This window comes from Heptranchias perlo, chromosome 6 (genome assembly GCF_035084215.1).
Source record: "Heptranchias perlo isolate sHepPer1 chromosome 6, sHepPer1.hap1, whole genome shotgun sequence".
In the NCBI taxonomy this organism is placed as follows: domain Eukaryota; kingdom Metazoa; phylum Chordata; class Chondrichthyes; order Hexanchiformes; family Hexanchidae; genus Heptranchias; species Heptranchias perlo.
Window position 1 is genome coordinate 51869693 of NC_090330.1, and position 16218 is coordinate 51885910.

Below are 16218 nucleotides of genomic sequence, written 5' to 3' on the forward strand. Positions count from 1 at the left end.
GCAGTCCGAGCCCGCATGCAGCAAGACCTGGACAACATCCAGGCTTGGGCTCATAAGTGGCAAGTAACATTCGCGCCAGATAAGTGCCAGGCAATGACCATCTCCAACAAGAGAGAGTCTAACCACCTCCCCTTGACATTCAACGGCATTACCATCGCCGAATCCCCCACCATCAACATCCTGGGGGTCACCATTGACCAGAAACTTAACTGGACCAGCCATATAAATACTGTGGCTACGAGAGCAGGTCAGAGGCTGGGTATTCTGCGGCGAGTGACTCACCTCCTGACTCCCCAAAGCCTTTCCACCATCTACAAGGCACAAGTCAGGAGTGTGATGGAATACTCTCCACTTGCCTGGATGAGTGCAGCTCCAACAACACTCAAGAAGCTCGACACCATCCAAGATAAAGCAGCCCGCTTGATTGGCACCCCTTCCACCACCCTAATCATTCACTCCCTTCACCACCGGCGCACTGTGGCTGCAGTGTGCACCATCCACAGGATGCACTGCAGCAACTCGCCAAGGCTTCTTCGACAGCACCTCACAAACCCGCGACCTCTACCACCTAGAAGGACAAGAGCAGCAGGCACATGGGAACAACACCACCTGCACGTTCCCCTCCAAGTCACACACCATCCTGACTTGGAAATATATCGCCATTCCTTCATTGTCGCTGGGTCAAAATCCTGGAACTCCCTTCCTAACAGCACTGTGGGAGAACCGTCACCACACGGACTGCAGCGGTTCAAGAAGGCGGCTCACCACCACCTTCTCGAGGGCAATTAGGGATGGGCAATAAATGCCGGCCTTGCCAGCGACGCCCACATCCCGTGAACGAATAAAAAAAACATTACCCCCTCTGCACCTTAGATAAGCTCTCCTATAAATGGATACAAGAGAGTACCCAATTGATACGCAGCACCTGAATACAATTAACATTAATTGATATAAATCATACGGATACAATTAACAATTTATAATGTTGTACTGAAATCCCCTTTAACACATTTTAATATCTCTTGAAGGTACTCGATCCTTTCAGTCCCATAAGCACTTCTCAAAAAAATGAATTCACTTCTTGTACTCATAACTCTTCCGAAAAGCAGTTTTGGCGGGGGGGGGGGGGGGGGGGGGGCGGGAAGGATGGCCCACATAGCTGCTAAATAAAATTTAGAAGTTATTTTAGGAAACCTTAACAACAGACATTTTTTAAGCGGTTGCAGTGCATATATATTGATGTATTCTGATCAATACCAGAGTACTTCTTTTAAAAACTCAAGATGGACACAAGTGGGAATCAATGAATATTGTCCTTTCACTGAGGGCAGCTGAAAATAAAATGCATTTATATCTGGAGTATTTTAATTGAAGATAATAGCTGTTACTCGAACAGCTATCATCTTCCCTGAGAAGGGAAGGGATGCCTTGCTAAAATTATAAATGGATAAAATGTAATTTTTTCTATTTCTTACAGGACAGCTATATTGAAACTAGGTTTTGTAGTATTAATACAAACTATTAATTCGGTTTCTCATCTTCACCATAGCAAGTGTCGATTAATAGAACCATGGGTGTACACATGTGGGACATTCGCTCAGGCAGATTCACCATGCATTCTGGTCTTTAATTAACACGAACAATTGCACAGGATGAGCTAAATCTGTCACTTTTGTGGGTTGCTTAGCTGCATATCCCACAATCCACATATAAAGTTTAAACTAATGTTTCCATGAATTTTCTGCAGATGTTAATAAATCTGAGTGATCTAGTTTAGCATTTATCCATGAATGAGCCAACAGCATTCAGAACAGTCCTTTCCAACTCTCCATGAACATAAACCTTAAATAGGACAAACCAGTGAGTAGGCAATATAAGTGCAAATACAACAGAGTTGCCTGGGTATTATGGGATGGATTGCCAGGATTTGTGGGCCACGTATGCCCAATGGGCTGAAGATTTGACACCCAGGCATATAGAAATTTGCGCCCTAGGACCTTCTCAGTTTGTGCCAAATTGAAGAACTTCAATAGTTTCAACTTTCTGCTGATCAGAGATAATGGGCCGGATCTTGCTGGAGTGGGACATCGCACGGCTTGAGGCATTAGTTAGACTTTTTTCTGTGCCCTTCAGCTCAAAGTGTTTTTATGCTGTAACTTGCTGGAAATGCCAGCTGATAAGGGCGTGGCAAGGGCAATGGGACCTTAGTGAATGGCGGGACCAACAGTCTACCTCCTTAAGCAATGAGATTTAAGGATTGAGAAAGAAACAGAGCAACGACAGAGAAGGAATTGGGATGAATTAGAGTCAAATCAGGTACAGAAAAAGAAATAAAGAGAGGAAAAGAAAGATTGGATTGAGAGAGAGAGAAAAAAAAGAGACAGAAAGGAAAAGAAAAAAAATTAAAATTTTAGAGTTGAAATTTTTCAAATCTCGAAGAAGAATTTACTACATGCAGGATTGAGATTGAACACTTTAAATTGTTCCATTTCTAGGCCAGAGAGGTTGATTGGCACTGCATTAACAATTATCACATCGTTAAAAAGGTACTTACACTGTTGATTACCAGACTTAACTTTCTGTGGCATGTTTAATGGTCAGTTAATGTGCAAATCAGCAAGTTCATAAAAATAACAGGGAGGCTAAGGGAGAGATGCCATTTGTACAAAGCAAACGGAGGATCACCATGAATCGCCCAGCAAGTTCTAGAGATTCGCAACTCACAGCATATCTCTTAATCCCCTGAACTTGCTGGCCGATTTGCATATTAATAATGGCGTGCGTCATTAACACGACATTATTTTTCCAGCAAGATCTGGTCCAATGATTTTAATATGAATTTTCAACAGTACCATAAGTAAAAGCCTAGCATGCAGCATTGTCTCTAACAGGTGACACTTGCTAGATATTTGTACTGTGCATCAAAAATTAACATGAATGCATACTGCAAGACTAAGCCATACCTATATCACAAAATATTGTTATAATTGGTAAATTATGACACATTCTAATAGGGCTAGTAAAGATATTGCATGGATAAAAACATTTTCCATAGCACCCTATCTCATAGAAACATTATAGCTTACAGCACAGAAGGACCCATTGTTTCTGTGCTGGCTCTTTGATTAAGCAATCTAAAACTAATCCCACTTCCTGCACTTTCCACATAGTTCTGTCTCTTCCTCTGTTTCAAATATTGATCCAACTTTCCCATAGAAGATGCAATTGTCTGTCTCAATCACTCCCTGTGGCAAAGCATTCTATGCTTCAACAGCTCTGTACATGTAGAAATTTCTCCTCATTTTCTTTGTGATCATTTTAAATTGACGACCCTTTGTCAATGACTAGAGGAAATAGTCTTTCTCTACTCCCTATATGAAAACCCTTCTTAACTTTAGAAACTTCGATGACTTCTCCTCTTAACCTTCTCTGCTCCAGTGTCTCAAGTCTCTACTGATAACTACAGTTCCCATCCCTAGCAATATCATGGTGAATCTACTCTGTAGGTGCTTTTTGGCTTTAATATCCTTCTTATAATGGAGTGCCCAAAACTGCATGTAGTACTCAACAGTACCAATGCACTGCACAAATTTATCATTATTTCTTTACTTGTGTACTGCATGCCGAGAGGATGGAGAAGCCTCAGTCTTTGACATTGTCCAACAGGTACTTCCTACCTGTGTGGATGAGAACAAAGACTGCAGGGAGGATGGGCAATTTGACCATGGCACATGGTAAAGGAGGCCATTCGAGGGGGGGGGGGGAGTAAAAAGGAATGTGGTAGTGGTAGGGGATAGTATAGTCAGGGGGATAGATACTGTTCTCTGCAGCCACGACTGGGAATCCTTAAGGCTGTATTGCCTGCCCGCTGCCAGGGTTAAGGATATCTTCTTGCTGCTGGAAAAAAACTTGGAGCATGAGGGGGAGGATCCAGTTGTTCTGGTCCACGTAGGAACCAATGACATAGGTAGAACTAGGAATAAGGTTCTGCTGAGAGAGTCTGCAGAGCTAATAAGAACATAAGAAGTAGGAGCAGGAGTAGGCCATACGGCCCCTCGAGCCTGCTTCTCCATTCAATAAGATCATGGCTGATCGTTGACCTCAACTCCGCTTTCCTGCTGGATACCCATATCCCTTCATTCCCACAGAGTCCAAAAATCTATCTATCTCAGCCTTGAACATATTCAACGACTCAGTATCCACAGCCCTCTGGTGTAGAGAATTCCAAAGATTCACAACCCTCTGAGTGAAGAAATTCCTCCTCATCTCAATCCTAAATGGCTGACCCCCTACCCTGAGACTATGCCCCCTAGTCCTAGTCTCTCCAGCCAGGGGAAACAACCTCTTAGCATCTAGGGTCCAAATTAATAAGCAGAACCTCAAAGGTGATAATCTCTGGATTACTACCTGAGCCACGCGCAAACTGGCATAGGGTCAAACCGATCAGAGAGTTAAAAGTGTGGCTCAAAGAGTGGTGTGGGAGACAGGGGTTTCAATTCATGGGGTACTGGCACCAGTATGGGAAAAGAGGGAGCTGTTCCGTTGGGACGGGCTGGGACCTGCATCCTGGCGAATCGAGTAACAAAGGCAGTAGATAGGGCTTTATAATAAAAAGGGGAGGGAGGGGAGGAGTCAGGTAAGGGTAAATTTATAAATCTGAAGAGAAAAGTCAAGGCCATAGAGCAGTGTAGTGACTTGGGTAAAAATAAGCAAGGTGTGTGTCTCGAAGGGACAGAGAGTTTAATGGTAATAGTGCATCAGTGAATAAGGTCAAATCAGGGGAAAATGGTAAAAAGTTAAAATTAAAGGCACTTAATCTGAATGCACGAAGCATTCATAATAAGATAGATGAATTAATGGTACAAATAGAGATAAGTGGGTTTGAACTAAAAGACATTACTGAGACGTGGTTGCAAGGTGACTAAGGTTGGGAACTAAATATGCCAGGGTACTTGATTTTTTGGAAAAGACAGAAAAAATGGAAAAGGAGGGGGGGTAGCCCTGATAATAAAGGATGACATAAAGATAGTAGTGAGAAAGGATCTTGGCTCAGAAGATCAGGATGGGTGGAGATAAGAAATAACAAGGAGCAGAAAACACTGGTGGGAGTAGTTTATAGGCCCCCTAACAGTAGTTATACTGTTGGACAGAGTATTAATCAAGAAATATGAGGAGCTTGTAACAAAGGTAATGCAATAATCACGGGGGACTTTAATCTTCATATAGACTGGGCAAATCAAATTAGCAAAGGTAGTTTAGAGGACGAGTTCATGGAATGCATTCAAGACAGTTTCTTAGAACAATACATCGTGGAACCAACCAGGGAACAGGCTATTTTAGATCTTGTCTGTGGAATGAGGCAGGGTTAATTAGTAATCTCAGAGTAAGGGATCCTCTGGGGAGAGTGATCATAATATGATATAGACTGGGCAAATCAAATTGGTAAAAGTACTTAGGGGGACGAGTTCATGGAATGCATTTGAGACAGTTTCCTAGAACAATACGTAGTGGAACTAAACAGGGAACAGGCTATTTTAGATCTTGTCTTGAGTAATGAGACAGAGTTAATTCGTAATCTCATAGTAAAGGATCCTCTGGGGAAGATTGATCATAATATGATAGAATTTCACATTGAGTTTGAGAGTGACATACTTAAGCCTGAAACTACAGTCTTAAACTTAAATAAAGCCAATTACATAGGTATGAGGGGCGAGTTGGCTAAAGTAGATTGGGAAATTAGACTAAAAGGTATGACAGTAGATAAGCAATGGCAAGCATTTAAAAAAATATTTCAAATTTGTCAATGAACATACATACCATTGAAAAATAAAAAGTCCATGGGAAAAGTGATCCAACCGTGGCTAACTAAAGAAGTTAAGGATAGCATTAGATTAAAAGAAGAGGCCTATAATGTTGCCAAGAAGAGTAATAAGTCTGGGGATTGGGAGAGTTTTAGGAACCAGCAAAGGATGACCAAAAAATTGATAAAAAGGGAGAAAATAGAATGAGAGTATACTAGCAATAAATATAAAAACAGATTGTAAGAGCTTCTACAAGAATGTAAAAAGAGAATGGCAAAAGTAAACGTGGGTCCCTTAGAGGCTCACACAGGAGAAATTATAATGGGGAATAAGGAAATGGCAGAGGCGCTAAACAAATATTTTGTATCTGTCTTCACAGTAGAAGACACAAAAAACATACCAGTAATAGTGGGGAACCAAGGGTCTAATGAGAGTGAGGGACTTAAAGTAATTAATATTAGTAAAGCAAAAGTACTAGAGAAATTAATGGGATTAAAAGACGACAAATCACCTGAGATTGAGAGCGAGAGTTTACCAGAGCGGCTGTAAGCAGTGAGAGCGGAGTGGGGATAAAAACAACGCAGAGCGAGATTGAGAGTTCACCAGAGCGGCTGTAAACAGTTAGAGCGGAGTGGGGATAAAAACAACGCAGAGCGAGAGCGGACCGACCGCGCTCTGATAAAAATCAAAGAGTGACGTCACAGGTAAAGCGGGTGGGTGATTGGTGGTGTGTATTTCTTTTTCTTAGGACTGTGGGCTAAGTTTCAGTCAAACCGTACAGCATACAACTACATTTATAATTAACTAATTAACTAAACTTAATTAAATAAATTAAACGAGATTAGTACTTAGGTCAAAATTATAAATAATTTGATTGACAGTGACGTAATTAATTAAATAAATACTACAGATATGGCAGGACAGCAGATGTGTTGCAGCTGCAACATGTGGGAGCTACTGGACAGTTTTGTCCGGGGCGACCACATCTGCAGTAAGTGTCTGCAGCTCAAGGAACTTCGGCTCAGAGTTGAGGAGCTGGAGTCTGAGCTGCAGACTTTGTAATACATCAGGGAAGGAAAAAGTTACCTGGACACTTTGTTCCAGGAGGCAGTTATACCCCTTGGACTAAATACTCTAGATTTGGCCCATGGTCAGGGACAGGAGAGTGTGACTGCGAGTGAGGCAGACACTGGGATCCAGGAGGTAGCTTTGCAGGAGCCTCAGCCCTTGCACTTGTCTAATAGTTACGGGGCTCTTGCAAGCTGTGTGGACAAGAGCAAGGACTGCAGGGAGGATGAGCAAACTGACCACGGCATTGTGGTAAAGGAGGCCATTCAAGTAGGGGGAGTAAAAAGAAAGGTGGTAGTAGTAGGCGACAGTATAGTTAGGGGGATAGATACTGTTCTCTGCAGCCAAGAGCCTGAATCCCGAAGGCTGTGTTGCCTACCTGGTGCCAGGGTTAAGGACATCTCCTCCGGGCTGGAAAGGAACTTGGAGTGGGAGGGGGAGTATCCAGTTGTCGTGTTCCACATAGGTACCAACGACATAGGTAAGACTAAGAAAGAGATTCTGCTGAGAGAGTATGAGCATCTAGGGACTAAATTAAAAAGCAGAACCACAAAGGTAATAATCTCTGGATTATTACCTGAGCCACGAGCAAATTGGCATAGGGTAAATAAGATCAGAGAGATGAATGCGTGGCTCAAAGATTGGAGTGGGAGAAGTGGGTTTCGATTCATGGGGCACTGGCACCAGTACTGGGGAAAGAGAGAACTGTTCCGTCAAGACGGGCTTCACCTGAACCATGCTGGGACCAGTGTTCTGGCGAATCGAATAACCAGGGCTGTAGATAGGGCTTTAAACTAAATGGGGTGGGGGGGGGGGGGGGATTCAGGTGGGGGAAATTTAGAATGTTGAACAGAAAGGACAAGGAAGTGGTATCGGGAAGAGATGGGGTAATGATAACCAGAGTGTGACAGAGCGAACAAACACAAGAATGCACCAGCAAATGAGGTCAGAGTAAGAAAAAATGGTAAAAAGACAAAATGCGCGCAGCATTCATAATAAGATAGATGAATTAACAGCACAAATACAAACAAATGGGTATGATCTCATTGCCATTACAGAGACATGGTTGCAAGGTGACCAAAGTTGGGAACTGAATATTCAGGGGTATCTGATATTTCGGAAAGTACAGGAAGAAAGGAAAAGGTGGTGAGGTAGCTCTGTTAATAAAGGATGAAATTAGTACAATAGTGAGAAATTATCTTGGCTCAGAAGATTAAAATGTAGAATCAATTTGGGTGGAGGTAAGAAATAGCAAGGGTAAGAAATCATTGGTGAGAGTAGTCTATAGACCTCCTAACGGCAGCTACACTGTAGGGCAAAATATAAATCAAGAAATAATGGGAACTTGTAAAAAAGGTAATGCAGTAATCATGGACGATTTTAATTTTCATGCAGGATTAATTAATTACCTCAAAGTAGAGGATCCCTTAGGAAACAGTGATCATAATAAGATAGAATTTCACATCCAGTTTGAGAGTGAGGATCTTGGATCTGAAACTACTGAATTAAATCTAAATGAGGGCAATTACAATGGCATGAGGACAGAGTTGGCTAAAGTGGACTGGGAAAACAGATTAGAAGGTATGACGGTGGATAAGCAGTGACAGACATTTAAAAAGATATTTTATGACTCTCAACAAAAATATATCCCAATAAGGAGGAAAGATTCCACGAGAAGGGTGTACCAACCATGGCTAACTAAGGAAGTTAAGGAAGTCAAGTTAAAAGAAAAGGCATACAATGTGGCAAAGATTAGTGGTAAGCCCAAAGATTGGGAAAGCTTTAGAAACCAGCAAAGGAGGACTAAAAAAAAGAGGGAGAAAATAGATTATGAGAGTAAACTAGCAAGAAATATAAAAACTGGCAGTAAGAGCTTTTACAAGTATATAAAAAGGAAGAGAGCAGCTAAAGTAAGTATAGGTCCCTTAGAGGATGAGACTGGGGAAATAATAATGGAAAACAAAGAAATGGCAGAGGCATTGAACAGATATTTTGTATCTGTCTTCACAGCAGAAGTCAGTAAAAGCATACCAATAATAGTAGATAATCAAGGGGCAAAGGGGAAGGAGGATCTAAAAACAATCACGATCATTAGAGAAAAAGTACCAGGCAAACTAACAGGTCTACAGGCTGACAAGTCCCCTGGACCCAATGGCTTGCGTCCAAGGCTTTCATCATTAAAAGAAATGGCTACAGAGATAGTGGATGAATTGGTTGTAATCTTCCAAAATTCACTAGATTCTGGAAAGGTCCCAGCGGATTGGAAAACCGCAAATGTAACGTCCCTATTCAAGATAGGAGGGAGACAGAAAGCAGGTAACCATAGGCCAATTAGCCTAACATCTGTCATTGCGAAAATGCTAGAATCTATTATTAAGGAAGTAGTAGCAGGACATTTAGAGACTCAAAATAAAATCAAGGAGGGTCAACATGGTTTTATGAAAGAGAAATCGTGTTTGACAAATTTATTTGCATTCTTTGAGGAAGTAACAGGCAGGGTGGATAAAGGGGAACCAGTAGCTGTAATGTATTTGGATTTCCAAAAGGCATTCAATAAGGTGCCACGTAAAAGGTTACTGCACAAGGTAAGAGCTCATGGTGTTGTGGGTAATATATTAGCATGGATAGAGGATTGGCTAACTAACAGAAAACAGAGAGTCGGGATAAAGGGGTCATTTTCAGAATGGCAATCTGTAACTAGTGGGGTGCCACAGGGATCAGTGCTGGGGCCTCAACTACTTACAATCTATATCAATGACTTGGACGAAGAAAGCGAGTGTACTGTGGCCAAATTTGCTGATGATACAAAAATAGGTGGAAAAGTAAGTTGTGAGGAGGACACAAAGGGGTTGATTTTAGCACCCGCGATCGGGTGCATTCCTGGCGGGGGGGCCATGAAAATCAGCGATTCCTGGAGCGGTCGGGAGCCCGGCTCCAACCCGCCCACTTCCGGGTTTCCCACAGACGCGCTGACATGCGCGCGCAGCCCCCGCATGTGGGACTCCCGCCGGCAATTAAAGCCGGCGGGGTGCCACTTAAGGTATTTATTTTGGTATTTCAGGTCGTTTACAGACCTGATTAACGAGATATTTTAGGAGGGTTGGGATTTTACAAACAACTGGGACTGTTTCCCGTACTGGGGGAAACACTCCCAGTTCAAATGGACGTGTTGCAGCCATCAGCCTGTGGCAGCTGCAACGGTCCATTTGACAGGTTGGGGGGGTGGGGGGGGGGAGACCCTCAATCATTGCAGGAGGCCACTCTGTCACTTTGGACAAAGTTTGGTCTCCACCACCCTCCTCCTGACAATCAAATTCACCAACTTGCACGCTTACCCCGGTGTCCAGACACATGTACCTACCTTGCGGACCCCCTCAGATGTACATCTTCCGGATGGGGGCCGCCGTAGCTGCAGTCATGACCTCCTCGGAGGGCAAACAGCATCACCAGCCTCGCCGGCCATGCTGTCCACCTCTGACACGTGGAGCTCCACAACACAGTGCTGTGACACATCCACCTGCACAGCAGAAGGGAGGGCAACCGCAGAGAGAGATGCATCGCAGAGGGCACTACCCTCGCCACAGGGTCCACAGACCGAGGCTCAGCTTCCTGGACCTCTCTGAGCAGCAGTGCACACGGAGGCTCAGAGTCACTCGACATGTAGTCGTGGACATCTGCAGCCTCCTTCATGCCGAGCTGCTCCCGGCTGGCCCAAGCACCATCTTCTTACCTGTCGCTGTCAAAGTCACCACTGCCCTCAACAACTTCTCCTCCGCATCCTTCCAGGGTGCCACCGGGGACATCGCCAACGTCTCTCAGTCGTCTGCACAAGAGAGCCCTGCAAATACACCTACACCCACTCTGCAGTGACACAATGGGTGGCATCAGTTGTGGGTCTTCATTGTGATCCTCAGGAAAGGGCATTATTGCACAAACCAGACAAGATTCGCAAAGACGTGGCAGTAGTGGTGCCAATATAATATGTAATGTGAGTTGGTCAGAAATTAAATATAAGTAAAAACCATGACAAACCCTCAAACACCCTTGTGCATCCCCTTCATGCTCACGACATGTTTGCCTTACGCTGCCTACTGCACATATGTGATGCATGCCCTGTGGCTGCAGCACAGGTAGTGGCAGGTTGAGTGAGGCTGACCGTGAAAGAGATGCATGAGAGGGTGAGTATGAGATAGAGCCATGAGATTGTATGAGGATTGGGTTGAGTGGTAGTGGCAGGATGAGTACTGGCGAGGTGAGTAAGTGCAGGTAAGATGAGGATGAGCTTTGAGTGGGTGTGAGGGATGATGTGACAGAGTAGTGTTGGCAGTGCAGAAGGAGATGTGGGGTGGGGGTGGTAATGTGGCAGACGGAGTGTAGGAGAATGAGTAAGTGTACTCACTTTGGCTAACTGGTCATTGCAGCGCCTCCTGCACTGTATGCAGGAGGCGGGGGAAGATCTCTGTCCTCCCCCTCCTCCTCACCCCATCCAATGATACCTGGAGTGAGGCATCATTAAACCTGGGAGCAGCCTTCCCCCTGGGCTGCTCCATGCTGTAATTTTTCCTATTTCTTGCAGCATCAGTCAGTGGAGGACTGCCCCTTTAAATAGAGCTCCTCCAGCTGACAGACCTTACTGCGCATGCGCAGTCCACCCGCCGCGCAGCTTAGCAGCGGAGAACCCGGAACAAGAAGTAAGTGGATCCAATTAGCCTGCGATTGCATTCGGGGCAGGCTGATTTCACCAGGCGCGTTACCCACGCGCCTAATCGCCCCCCCCGCCGCGAACCCGCCGCCCTGGTAATATTGGGCCCAAAGTGTCTGCAAAGGGATATAGATAGGTTAAGCGAGTGGGCAAAAATTTGGCAGATGGAGTATAATGTGGGAAAATGTGAAGTCATCCACTTTGGTAGGAAGAATAAAAAAGCAAAATATTATATGAATGGTGAAAGACTACTGAATGCTGCGGTACAGAGAGATTTGGGTGTCCTCATACACAAGACACAAAAAGTTAACATACAGTTGTAGCAGGTAATTGGGAAGGCAAATGGAATATTGGCCTTTATTTCAAGGGGGATGGGGAGTATAAAAGCAGTGAAGTCTTGCTACAACTGTACAGGGTGCTGGTGAGACCACACCTGGAGTACTGCATACAGTTTTGGTCCCCTTATTTAAGGAAGGATATACTTGCATTGGAGACAGTTCAGAGAAGGTTCACTAGGTTGATTCCGGGTATGGAAGGGTTTTCTTATGAGGAAAGATTGAGCAGGTTGGGCCTATACTCACTGGAGTTTAAAAGAATGAGAGGAGATCTTATTAAAACATCTGAAATTCTGAGGGGGCTTGACAGGGTAAATGCTGAGAGGATGTTTCCCCTCATAGGGGAATCTAGAACTAGGGGGCATAGTCTCAGATAAGGGGTTGCCCATTTAAGACGGAGATGAGGAGAAATTTCTTTTCTCAGAGGGTTGTGAACCTATGGAATTCTTTGCCCCAAAGAGCAGTGGAGGCTGAGTCATTGAATATATTCAAGGCTGAGTTAGACAAATTTTTGATCAGCCAGGGAATCAAAGGATATGGGGAACAGCCGGGAAAGTGGAGTTGAGGTCAGAATCAGATCAGCCATGATCTCATGGAATGGCGGAGCAGGCTCAAAGGGCCAAATGGCCTACTCCTGCTTCTATCTCTTATATTCTTATGTAGTATATTTGGATTTTCAAAAGACATTCGATGAGGTTCTACATAAAAGGTTGTTACACAAGATAAGGGCTCACGGGGTTGGGGATATATATATTTGCATGGATAGAGGATTGGTTAATGGACATAAAATAGAGAGTAGGAATAAACAGGTCATTTTCAGGTTGGCAGGCTGTAACTAGTGGGGTGTCGCAAGGATCGGTGCTTGGGCCTCAGCTATTACAATCTATATTAATGATATAGATGAAGGGACCAAATGTAACAAATCCAAGTTTGCTGATGATACAAAGCTAGGTGGGAAAGTAAGCTGTGAGGAGGACACAAAGAGTCTGCAAAGGGATAGCGACAGGTTAAGTGAGTGTGCAATAAGGTGGCAGATGGAGTATAATGTGGGGAAATGTGAGGTTATCCACTTTGGTAGGAAAAATGGAAAAACAGAATATTTTTTAAATGGCAAGAAACTATTAAATGTTGGTGTTGAGAAAGCAGTTTACCTTGACAGCCAGAGGCAGCAACAAGCAATCTGAGATCAGGCACATATGGCTACGGGTTGCAGAGTAAAATTCAATTACCAACAACAAAACAAAGCTCTTACAACTGAATTTTTTCTATTTCTCTTTTTAACCTCCATGAATGAGGATGCCAATTTGAGCCAAATTTTAGCCAATTTTATGGTGTGGTCCCAGGGGCTAACAGACCTTCTACAGATAATTCTGTCAAAAAAAATTATAAAGCTACATAAAATATACTTAATACATTTTTTCTTCCTCCTTTATCTGCTAATTTTTTCCATTATCTTTCGCTTCTCCTGAAGACATGGACTCCTTGCTGGGATACAGACAACAGGAGCTATTCCCTCTTTAGTACCTTGTCCAAGTAACCATTCGTCACATGAATTCAACAGTGATTTTTAAGTCTCATCCAGTCCTCCCACCTGCTCTTCCAATGGCCATATGCTCTTCCAACAGGGGTCACTGGATAGCAATCAGGAGCAATTTGTCAGCTCTATGAACTGAGGGCACTAAAGTAGAATATATTGTCCCTATTGATGCCCCAACTGAGATTAGCTAACCCAGCAGGGACCAGAGATGGAATCTAGGATTTTCCATCAGTGTGTTTTAGTGTTAAACCAAGTGGTGCCACAATCTTAACGAGGTGAAACATCAGGAGAGCCCTTATAATACATTATCTTATTGGTAAATTCCTGCCCTGTAAAACTTCAATGCTATATGCCCTACAAAATAAGTTGCTTTAACAGAATTCTATTTAGGATGAGCCGCAGAGATATAACCTGGGCTCAGCATTTGAAGTTGCTGCTGTTTAGGTTTAGTGATGCTACTTTACTTGGAAAAGAAAATAAACTGTACCTGGAAATGCTCCCATTGTTCTTGCAACTTCGTCGGCAGTTCACCTTCCTGTTCATCAATTTCTCCCTCCCCTCTCGCCAGAGTCGTGTCTTGTCCTGTTCCTGCTGGCTAAAATTTAAAAAAATTAAACTTTCTTTAATATCTGTATAGTCATATCCATATTGTGTGTGTATATGTGTTTGCACACACAAATTATAAGAGGGCACAGAACAGAATTTGACATTACTATCTATTTCTTTTCAAAAAATCCACATGAACTAAATCCCAATCTTCAATCATGACCTCTTTTTACAAGGCCATCTGGTGATATATACAGTCCAAAAATGTATAACTGCCTCAATTCAAATCGGGTATCTCCAATTATTTTCATATTATTTTCTAATAATTCAAACTCCCAATTACGTTCCATCACGACCTCTTATTGGGTCAGAGAGAGTCGGAGGAAGGTATGCTAATTTCACACAAGCAGATGGAGTTGGGGGGTGAAGTGCTCCATGCACATCACAAGCCTGCAAACACTATCTGGCTGGCAGAGGCAGGTAAAACCTGCTGGTAGTATGCCCTGCACAGGACATTAACTGGGCTAGGTAATTGTTGCTATTCATCAGTTAATAACTATCTAATGACAATCCAAAAATTAATCATGTCCTGATATAATTCATAGATGGACTTTGACTTGTTCAATTTTCTCTCACTTTATAAAGTCAAATCTTATTCCTAGAACATACCTTCAATAAGGTTTTGTCAACAGTATATAATATTATTCCTGGCACACCACAAAATTTACAACTTAACTGAACAGAAAATGCTTGTTTATAATTACCAGGTTATTTACAGTTAAACTAGCTAAAATACACTTTGAGGGCTCTACAGACAGATCCATTACATAGTAAAACTGTAACACATGGCATTAAACAACAGTGAGTTAAACTGGGGCTACAAATGAGACAAAGTGTTGGAACAATTATGGATGGTGCCACAGAATAGTGGGAAGTAGATCTGATTCCTCACATTGCTGAGTTCCTGATCTCAGCCTCAGTATCACCGTGAGAAAGCATAAAATGGGAGACAATTTAGAGAGTGCAACACAAGCTGCTCAGCACCTGAAAGCATTTCACTTGTGCTTTAGCTCAGGGAGATGAAGGGGACTGGGATTGATGGGGACGGAGGAATGGAAAAAAATAGATTTCAATCTTCTCACAAAAAAAATGAATAAATATTTTATATCAATTATGTCCTGAAAAGATTTTATACTATAGTTATTTCATACATGCCAACCATCAGATTTTTTTCAGCTGACAGCCAACATTTTATTCCTATAACAACAACTTTCTCTCTCCACAGATGCTGCGTGACTTATCGAGTGTTTCCAGCATTTTCTGTTTTTATTTTAACTCCTATGTCAGTTTGTCAAGTGTTTTACAACAACAACAACTTGCATTTATGTAGTGCCTTTAATGTTGTAAAGTGTCCCAAGGCCCTTCACAGGAGCGTTATCAGTCAAACTGTGACACTGAGCCACATAAAGAGGGACAGGTGACAGGTGACCAAAAGCTTGGTCAAAGAGGTAGGCTTTGAGGAGCAACATAAAGGAGAAGAAAGAGTTAGAGAGGTGGAGAGGTTTAGGGAGGGAATTCCAGAGCTTAGGGCCTGGGCAACTGAAGGCACGGCTGCCAATGGTGGAATGATTAAAATCGGGGATGCGCAAGAGGCCAGAATTGGAAGAGCGCAGAAATCTAGGAGGGTTGTAGGGCTGGAGGAGGTAACAGCGATAGGGAGGGGATAGACCATGGAGGGATTTGAACACAAGGATGAGAATTTTAAAATTGAGGCATTGCCGGACAAGGAGCCAATGTAGGTCAGCAAGCACAGGGATGATGGGTAAACGAGATTTGGTGCGAGTTAGGATACGTCTAGCAGTTTAGGATGAGCTCAAATTTAGAGGGTGGTAGACAGGAGGCCGGCCAGGAGAGCATTGGAATAGTTGAGTCTGAAGGTACAAAGGCATGGATTATGGTTTCAGCAGCAGATGGGCTGAGGCAGGGGCAGAGATGGGCAAAGTTATGGAGATGGAAGTAGGCGGTCTTGGTGATGAAGTGGACATGGGGTCGGAAGCTCAACTCAGGGTCAAATAGGACGCTGAGGTTGTGAAAAGTCTGGTTCAGCCTCAGACAGTGGCCAGGGAGGGGGATGGAGTCAGTGGCTAGGGAATAAAATTTGTGTTGGGGACCGAAGATAATGGCTTTGGTCTTCCCAATATTTAATTGGAGGAAATTTCTGCCTATCCA

General features: G+C 43.3%; 1 protein-coding gene across 4 annotated transcripts in view; it reads right to left on the minus strand.

The window, feature by feature from the left end:
* The window catches only part of dlg2 (discs, large homolog 2 (Drosophila)), an 861897-nt gene that overhangs the window by 633842 nt on the left and 211837 nt on the right, over window positions 1-16218 (minus strand). For all 4 annotated transcript variants that reach the window (XM_067986281.1, XM_067986283.1, XM_067986282.1 and 1 more), the window contains one exon: window positions 13931-14038. In XM_067986281.1, the coding sequence (XP_067842382.1) occupies window positions 13931-14038 (108 nt within the window). The remainder of the gene's footprint in view (window positions 1-13930; window positions 14039-16218) is intronic.